This window comes from Primulina eburnea, chromosome 15 (assembly GCF_022965805.1).
Source record: "Primulina eburnea isolate SZY01 chromosome 15, ASM2296580v1, whole genome shotgun sequence".
Lineage (NCBI taxonomy): Eukaryota > Viridiplantae > Streptophyta > Magnoliopsida > Lamiales > Gesneriaceae > Primulina > Primulina eburnea.
In genome coordinates, this window is record NC_133115.1 from 28,874,286 (window position 1) to 28,884,213 (window position 9,928).

Consider the following 9,928-nt stretch of genomic DNA (forward strand, 5'->3'; position numbering starts at 1 on the left):
TTTAATTGTAATTACGTAAATCGACCATTTATTGATAATTAAATAACACAAAACCTACACTAATATTTATGTTTTTTATTATATTTATAGTATTTTGCTAGCTGTGGAAAAAATAAATCTATAAAAATTCTCAAAAACTTATTCAAATTAAATTTGATACCAAAAAAATTCAATCAATAAATGAAACGTCAATTATCGAAAAGTGTAACTAAAGTACAACATAATTTTGACGTCATCAAAGTTTGTACGCCAAAAAATTTGTTATCACTTTATTATGTGAATAAAAAATTTATACAAGTGAAATAACAACATAATTTGGGGTGTAATTAACATAAGTATTTCACGGGAAATTAGTAAAATAATATTGATCAACTATTTATTTAATTAAAAAACCTCTTTATTAAAAAATAAAATACCCCAGACATTTTCATTGTATATAACGATATTTCTCTCTAAATCAGACATTTGAATTCCCCCCAAAGAATACACAAGACCAGTTCTTATTTTTATGTACATAAAATATATATGATACAAATGGAGGAGGATCTGCTTTCATCGCCAATGCTCTCTGGGGCATTTCGATCAGCAAGAAACAGCAGAACTCCACAAAGAATCCTGAACCTTAATGGCAACCTTCAACAAGAAGCAAACGAGACGAGCCATGTGGATAAGTCAAACGCAACTGATGACTGGAGTGTTTACTGATCGTGCACTTCCTGCGGGCGATGCTTGATGGGGAAGAGAGACAACACTTTCAACCTATAGTACAGAGCATCAAGGATTGAAAACATTTTCAGGTACCAAACACAGCTTAATATTTGAAACAAGCCAGAAACTCATGGAGGAATCAGAAATTGTAGGTTGAGCAGAGAAGATTGTGATACTGTTAAATGTTCTGCAATGGCTGCACCAGAAATTGTAGGTTGAGTTCAGAAGATTGAGATCCTCTCTCCTCTTGGACTTATGGCCTAATATGCTCAACACTCGCTTGGAAAAGATCGTATCCACGCATTTTAAGCAAGTTCACAAATATCAGGACAAAGGCTACCAGGAAGCTAGTAAGAACAACTGCCTACCGTATACAAATCAACTTTCCAACTTTAATCCATATGTTTCAAATGATAATACTTTTGCCCCTCTTGACAGAAAAAAATTAAACCCATCAGCCCCCTTGTATAAATTCCTTATAGCAACAAGATTGTTTCCAACATGATTTACCATGTCAAATGTCATTTCACTTTCCAACGAATTTGTATACGATCGCTTGCAGTTTAAGTCCATAACATACAATTTCTCGCAACTTTTAATACTAATAAACCGAATAAAAAGCAAGTTCTAATGTGAGAAACAGATAGAGTGAAGAGCATAACTTACGACAAGTAATTAGCAGAAACAAATATCGGAACCCTTCCCAATCCTGCACCTTTCCATTTCTTTCTTTGAGAAGCAATGACTTTGTCTGCTTCCGAGCCTGTGGCAGTCAAAACAAACTAGACAAAGGGTACAGAATTACTACCACTGTCAACAGATAAAAGGTATCATAACACCAAGTAATATAACATTATGCGACCAAAATACCAGAGACTGCTGGCATATAAAACAAGACATTTTTCTTTATGTTCAATCTAAGATAAATCTTTCACATTGGATTAATTCATTAAAAGTTCATTACTCAGCTCATCCTCATCATGTACCTCGGAGAATGAACAGTGAAACTGCAGTGGCTCTACAATTTATACTAGAGCAATACCACACCAGATTGGAGCTCATCATGATTGAGCAAGACAGAATATTATCTGAAATTAATGAACTCAAATTGAGCTCAAACATACTTGAATTTATTTCCAATTGGAATTTAAACCAATTGATTGATAACTCACGCGCATTTCCTAATAATATTTAAATATTAAAATTAAACGAGCTCACAAGCTTGAGTCTTTATTTGGGAACTTAAATATTAAAAAACCCGATAATTGAATTTGAAACAAACAAATCGAGCCCAGATTCTAATTTTAAGTTGAGCAGAATACAAGTAATAAAATATTTCATCTTTTGAGTTTCGAGCTATCTAATGAAATTTTAGCTTGTACTCAACTATGAAAAAGCAAGTGTAGTTTAACTCGATTCAATTTCTCTGCATTTCTACACCAGGCTGGTTGACCAAGAAAATACCAAACTGATCAGGAAAACTGCAGACAAAGCTGAGTAAAATTGAGAATCGACGAACTTCCAATCATTTATTCTCAATAGCCTAAGACTTTTTCTCGTTCGCATAAATTCACCAATCTCTGAACTAGGCCAGCGTAAAAGGCCATTCTACCAAAATACTGAAATACATAGAAGTTTAGTGACTAGAATAGAAATGGAAACATGGTGTGAAGAAATCTGTCACATTTTGTATATCGATGACATATTCAACAAGATAACCTCAATTCTTCTCAAGCATTCAGAATAGTTCAATTCCAAAAACAAATTTTTACGAGTAATGCTAGGTAGAAATAGTTTACTAACCAAGTGCATAAAGTTTCACCAAAACAGGAGGGTGCGTAAAAAATGTATTGGTAAGAAACACATGCAAGATACAAACAACGAGGAATCGGCACTTACTAATGGATAGAGTGTCGCCATAACCCCATAGCTCACAAGGGGAGAGAGAAAGAATACTGCCAGGACACAAGGGCTTCCTGAATATTCAGTCCCAGTATTTTATAAATAAAATATCAACATAGCCATGAAATATTTTGTATTTCTAATCACCTATTCTTGCTTATGGTTAAAGTAGATCAAATAATAAATACCAAGTTGATCAAATAGGATAAACGAGTCCAAAAGGTCCAGTGAACCATATAAAATTGTAAAAACTAAAGGCTTATGTTACCAAAAGATTATTTACCAAAACCGGCAAAAAATGGCCAGTTGGATTCGAAGAAGTCCAGCCGTTTGTCCAAACTCAAACCAGAATAATTCCATTTATACCTAAAAATATAGTATGTTGGTGAACAAATTTTCAGCCTATAGAGAATCAAATACTATAAAAGAAAATATAGCATGGAACATGACCACTCACTCAAAACAATAATATGCATACATCCAAGAAAGGAGCAGAAAATTAAGGGCCTTTCCAATGTATGGGACGAATCCAGTAACATATACCTTCAAATATAAGATTATAATTATCAATTCCAGTTGAAATCGAATTAACAGAAGATGATATGAAAATTTTACTTTACTTGTAGGAAGAAGAAACTCAACAGCAGTATTGAATAGATCTGTTCAGCTATCCCAATCATTAAGCTAGGACAAAAGATCGAATCAGTTGAAGAATGGACAAGTATATTTATATCCTGAAGATATCATAGAAGTTTTATTGACAAATGTAATTTTTCGAGGGTTAAAACAAAAAAATTGAAACATACCCCTCTATGTCAGTTGCTGTATCACTGTTAGTTTTTGTCAAGGAATCATGTGCATCCTTCTGGACAGATGACCTAGAACCAGAAGTTTGGTACTTCTCAATGGCAAAAAAACCATACTTCGCAATGTCATTGTACCTGGATCACAACATAACAGGAACTAATGAACAAACTACCAAGCACTGTTTAGATATATGAGCTAAATACCATTTAATTAAAGAAAATAGCGTCTAGACGAACATATGATAGTTTTTGGCATCTTGGTCGCCGGCCTCGTTCATGGACATATAATCACTTAAAGCTTTTAGTAAAATATTTAGTAAAGAAACCATAAAATATCCGTAAGATCACAGCAATCTATTTCAGGTTGTATTTTAAAATCCTAAAAAATATATTATTATTGTCATAAAGTATTCTAATAAAGGTATTTCCAATCCGTTTGAATATGTGTATGCTCTCATCAAGATTATAACCGGCAGCTCCCAAAGAATACATAACTCTTTTGGTGACAATAACATGGAGTGTGTTAAAATATGGGTTGTTGACTACTTTCCATGATATTCTAATGCAGTCCATAGTTATAGGGCAGGGAAATCTAAGTATTAATTGGCACAACACCAGCCATAAGCCAGAAATGATGAATTAGGTCATACACTTGACCTGGTGTATGACCTGACCTTCCACAAATACATTTTAAGAAACTTCGAGATTATTTTCCCAATATTTTTCAATAGTTTTTGCAAGTAAAGAACTATAGTGGAAAGAGAACTTGATGTCATAGAATATGTCATCTTCGGTTATAAACAGTAACATTGCTACACAATTTGATGGTTGCCAACTGCTAGTGTGTCAGCAGGGAATATGCGTGTGATATTTGATCATGACAAATAGACAAATAAAGAACAAAGAGAAGGTAAATACACAAGATCATGAAATAAATAAATACCAGATGGTGCTAAGAATAAAGCTGAATATGTACATCGGATAGAACCAAAATACCTGCAAAAATTGCCACATCAACTCAAAAGAATAAATATATATATACCTTAGTCTGTCATTAAAACAAATGAACGTATATTTGATAAACTACTAAAAAATCAACCCAGCTGAAAATAAGATCTCACAATGTATCAGTTATATTGTAGATAGAAGACTGAAATTAGTTACATCCACACAAATTGTAAAGCAAACAACAGAAGAGAGATTTTCTCTAAACGATCTCTTAGCATGACTTTATCATGTGGTGAGACACATTAATTATATCCTAGTCTTAGATATACAAATGTCGAAGAATATCGGTTTATAAACTAAGCTCATTTCCAATCTATTATCTTTTGGAGCTTAGCTGTTAATATCAAACGTTCAAGATGCAGACATTGCAAAGGTTTACTCATTATCTAGTTCATAAACAACACACGTTACATTTTCTTTGTCAGATGAACCATGCACAAGAAAAAAAAATTAAAACAACAAGAAAACTAAAAAAATCGGGAGTTTTTTAAGGCCTTGATGTATTCTGCTCAGAGATCCAATGGCTTTAAAATATCAGAAGACAATGAGAATCACATGAAACATGAAAAATAACAGGCGAGTATAACAACTTTTCCCCAACGACACTTAAAATAGACAATGTATCAACTGATATGAAGTGAAATGCAGCACTCACATAAAAGAGTTGGATCAGTCCAAATCGTAAGTAGGAATAGAATCCGAAAATACCCCAACATGGTTCTTCCAAGTAAATGTGCGGGTATCCATCAGGCAATAACCATGCAATAGTTGGAATGACAACTGATCTTAAAACCAATATACTGCAATATTTTAAAATTCACAAATCAGTAAAATGAGGGTCACTCAAAATGGTTAAGAGAGATTCAAGAAACATCAAGAGGGGCACACTTGTTTTCAAAGCAATGATGGCCAGAAATAGGGCTAGTATGAAGTGCTTCGATCTCTCAAGTGAAACAAATCAAACTAAACTGTAAATTTTATCCACAAGTTTCACAATCCACACCCAGCACATACAAAATCATCCTCTCGAATTCCAGGATCCCACTGGCAAAAACTAAAAAACACAAAAACTAAGGGGCGCGTAAAGATACCTTCCCAAGAAAATGAAACCATTCAAGAGGAAACACTGCCCGGTCCGGATGGCAAGTTCTTTAGACCTTCAAAATCAAAAGCCCAACAAACAAAAAGATGAACAGAAGCGTCAAACATTGTTGATATAAATACTTTTGGTTGCAGCTAAACAGTGGACAAAATTGGGACTTTTCCTCGGAACCTGAGACAGTAGATGATGACACGATGAAGACAGCAAGCTTCCCTGAAACCCTCCAGCCACAGTGATGAAGCCTGCTTTAACTTTGGCGTGTTGCCCATCAAATTTCTTATTCTCGCATCCATGGAAAAAAGGAATATTATTTGCCTTCAAGATTCAAGAGCCTTTCGGGGCTACCCCAGCTCAGTATTTGTAGCTGGTCGACTTGATTGTGTGATCGTTTGCGTCAAAGCTTCAATCTTTGTCGAATTGTTTGATCAGCTTCATAACAATACAGAGTTTTTATATGTTACTACTAGCAACCCATAAAATTCCATTTTTTGTTTCTTTTATTCATGTTTTCTATGCTGAAATTTTATGTGGGGACTTACAACATCATTTAAAAATTTAAAAGTTTAGATAAATATGAAAATTTATTTACAGATTTTAAAATTTTGATAAGATAGGATAGTTATCGAAGAACTATAAATTTGTTAAAATTAATTTTTATGATTCTCTTTGGGGACTAATTGAACCAATATGCTTTTGAAAAGTGTAATCTAACCTGCATAAAAATCTATAAGGTAGTACTATCAATAAATAATAATCTATAAGGCAGTGTTTTCAAACGTTTATAAAAGTGATTATAGATTTTTTATTTATCAAGTTTTATAAATAAAAATTCAGAATCATTTTTAGCTATTTGTAAACACTACTTAAAAATATTAATATGGTAATTACATTATTTTAAAAAAAAAATCAAACAGATTTCACTTCTATGTTATAAAACGTCACACACATTTATTTCATCTGTTAGAGAGTTTTGTGTATGATTTTAAAGAACACTATGTCTAAAATGATATTAATTTTAGGGTAAATAAAGAAAAAAAATTCTCAATTCAAGTTTCAACTTAACATTTACTCATTATTACCTCAAAAATTTAGTTTAAACTCTTCAATTTTGACAAAGTGATCAAAAATATCTTTGATGTTATAACTGGGCCAGAAATGGTCATTATCTTTGACCGATGAAAGGAATATTCAATCTGATTAAAACACTTTCAGAAAAGAAATTAAATTGATGACAACTATATAAATTATTATTCTAGAAGATCTTGAAGAGTCTTTTGTGAATATCAAAATTGTAGATCTGAAGATGAATACAACAGAGAGCAAACCTCCCACAATAACTTGGTCATCTTCTCATTAACCATCAAAGAAAAGTATGAGATCTCATCATACAAATATAAAACGACTTCAAATATATTTCCAAGTATGTGGAGAAGAAAACCCAGCAAGAATAAGATTAATAAGAAATCAAATTTTCTTTTACCAAACAGTCTATGGAAAGTTTGTTTTAGAACAAATACATCCTTATGAACTTATGTGTTAATCTTGATGTACTGAATTTCAAAAGCATATAAGATCTCATAGATGACTGGACATCGGCTATGAGAATTGCAGCACGCATTTTTTATCTCAACAAAGAAGAATTCATTACAATTTTAGAAATAAATTTTATGGGATCAGTTAAAATTGCTTGGGACATGACTTTGATCGAAAACAAAGAGTCCGTCATAGCCGGAGAATCTTTTGTTGAGAAAGCTGAGAGAATTGCTATCATATTTAAAGCATAATTTATAGTGATAGACTAATTTAACAGTCAAGACATAAAGAAGAAAAAATATATATATTCAAGCTCTGTATAGTGTTGAATTACATGACATTTGTTTTGTGAATGAATACATTATGTTATTCGGTAAATATATATGAAATTCAAGGGTTGAATAAAATATAGCAATGCAACTTTTTTTCGATAAAATACCAAGTCCTTAGAGAGAAATGCTAATTAAAGAATATATCCCTGGTAATCTAGATACTTTTGCACGAAAGCATCTTTTCTCAAAAAAAAAAATTGGTATAATAGTGTCATATGACAACATTATAAAAGAAATAGAAACGCTTAAGAGATATCAATAAATTTACTCATTTATGTTGTAGAGAAAATGATATTTCAACAATCATTGAAAAGAACTCAAAACCAAGTTAATAAAAGTTTTAGGGGGTGTATTCAATGTAGGAGAATTGTTGACTTTTAATGACTTTTGTAGATTTTAAAAGTCTAGAGTTATTCAATTAAGACTTTTGCATACTCTATAGAAGTCTAGTGGTATTCAAAATAGACTTTCATAGAGTTTTAAAAAGTTAAGTGGTATTCAACATTGACTTTTTACAACTCTATAGAAGTCTACAGGTATTCAAATTTTCAATAGACTTTTAATAACTTCATGAAATTCATTAATATACAAACATTAAAACCTAAAGTACAACTAAAAATTTTCAAAAATTGTATTAGGTTCAACTCAAATATTTGGATGGATTTTTAAAATTTCTAACTAGTACACAAGCTATTTATTTCTTCCTCTGTCGCTTCACATCACATCTCTTCTTATCTTCTCTCATCTCATCTATCTCTATCACTCTCCCAATTTTATATATATTTTCATATTTCCCTTCAAAATTTTCATTTTTTGGCTGATTGTTCATTTAATAATTTTTTATTTTAATATCATAAGAAATTTTGAATTTTAGAATTGATTTTGTAATTTTTAATTTATGATTTATAGAAATTAATTTAATATTCAATAATAATAAAAGATGACCCGAAAAAATGATGTTTAATTTTTAATAATTGAATTGCCTCGCAACAACCATGAATTTTAAATTCTTTTTAGCATTTTTAATTAATATGTAAGTTATGATATTTTTATACAAAATAGTTTCCACACAATGACACAAAGATAAATAATATTATTTTCACATTTATATTATCAATTCAAAAACAATGTTACAGAATAATCAATTGTTGTATTTTTAAAAATTTACAAACATACATACAAATCCACATATATACACATGTAAGTATTAAAGGATTTTACTTTAAATAAGTAATTTTATCTATTAAAAATACTATTGAAAATTTATTTCAAACCGAATATGTTATATATGTCAAATAATTATTAGTTCAAAGAAATTAATAAAAAATAATATGTTAAAATTAAGTACAAATTTTATAAAATCCTATAAAAAAAATTCATAAAAGTCTATAAAAATCTTGTAAAAAGTCTATATGAATCCACATAAATTTGTTTATCAATTTTCTGTAAAAGTCAATAAAAATCTTGCAAAAAAGTCTATATAAATCCACATAAATCTATTTATAAATTTGTGAGATTCTGTAAAAGTCAATAAAAATATACCAAATCCATGAAAGTCAATCATTTGAAAAAATCATTAAAAGTCATCAAAACTCTGTATTGAATACACCCCGCTTAAATATTGTAATTGCTAGACATGTGGAGCAAGATATCATATTTTGAGCAACTGTCCAAAAAATGGATAAAACATTTCGAACCAATTCCAGGTACTGAAGAAGCAGTTTATTACAAAGATCAAGTTCAAGTATACTAGTTTGAAATATTCCTTCGGACGATAGTATATATGAAAAATAAATCTTGAGTCGGGAAGAATCTCATGAAACATAATCAGAATCTGACTGAAGACGAGGTGTTTCAACACGAAGCACATGAAGACTTCTCTGGTTTCTTTATCCAGACAACAATATCTCATAACATGGTCCAAAATATACTGAGGGTAAATCTTATCCTACAGAGATATCAATGATTCTCTGGAGGACATCTAGAAAATTTATAAGAAATCTTAGCCTAAGAAACATAAAGCATCATCTAATCTATAAAGTTTCAAGGAGGAAAATGGCAATCCAATGTAACTGACGGGAAATCGGATGGAGATACAATTAATTCCTTCTAAACAAATTAAGGAGAATTGCAAAAACTCAAGATAAAAGTAGAACGAACCATGTCTTGGTTTCATATTTTATACTGATATGTATATGAGTTTGATTTCACTACGTTCCGTATTTTTAAAAAAAAAATTTAGACCATGTTTTATACTTGATTAATTAGCCCCAATGATGATTAAGAACTTGATTAGCGTCCGGGTCCCCACAACAGGTGGTATCAGATCGATAGATCCGTGAGATTGAGATAGGAGCTAGTGAGCGGGGTAGAATGTGTTTTCTTTCCTGCTTTTGACTGTTAGCATGATTTACTGCTTTATAGTACATGTTTATCTGTTTGTCTGATTTGATTTGAAAACATGTATTATTGAGAACAAATCAGAGCCGATTTTGGATCAGCATTAAGATGATCGGAGGAGGACTGAAATAGAACTT

General features: G+C 31.1%; 1 protein-coding gene across 3 annotated transcripts; it reads right to left on the bottom strand.

Moving 5' to 3' along the window:
* Positions 1-385: 385 nt before the first annotated feature.
* LOC140813931 (protein EI24 homolog) lies at positions 386-5,992 on the bottom strand. Of its 3 annotated transcripts, none has more exons than XM_073172744.1 (11): positions 5,698-5,992; positions 5,516-5,581; positions 5,080-5,224; positions 4,360-4,412; positions 3,417-3,551; positions 3,231-3,294; positions 3,089-3,153; positions 2,894-2,976; positions 2,608-2,684; positions 1,375-1,490; positions 386-759 (listed from the first exon to the last, which is right to left on the bottom strand). In XM_073172744.1, exons 1-11 carry the CDS (start codon positions 5,817-5,819, stop codon positions 699-701), a joined length of 987 nt encoding a protein of 328 aa, XP_073028845.1. In that variant the 5' UTR covers positions 5,820-5,992; the 3' UTR covers positions 386-698. The 3 variants fall into 3 exon arrangements, with proteins under 3 accessions (XP_073028845.1, XP_073028844.1, XP_073028846.1); XM_073172743.1 differs by having other exon boundaries at positions 387-759; positions 3,068-3,153; positions 5,698-5,990; XM_073172745.1 differs by having other exon boundaries at positions 720-1,490; positions 3,068-3,153; positions 5,698-5,991.
* Positions 5,993-9,928: the final 3,936 nt, after the last annotated feature.

What these genes read in the sequence shown, in the direction of transcription:
- LOC140813931 (XM_073172743.1), bottom strand. Translation starts at nt 5,819, where the DNA reads ATGGATGCGAGAATAAGAAATTTGATGGGCAACACGCCAAAGTTAAAG. An exon ending in GACTGATCCAACTCTTTTAT is followed by an intron (nt 4,413 to 5,079) that starts GTGAGTGCTGCA and finishes CAATTTTTGCAG; the next exon opens with GTATTTTGGTTCTATCCGAT. An exon ending in GTTTCTGCTAATTACTTGTC is followed by an intron (nt 760 to 1,374) that starts GTAAGTTATGCT and finishes TCTGTACTATAG; the next exon opens with GTTGAAAGTGTTGTCTCTCT.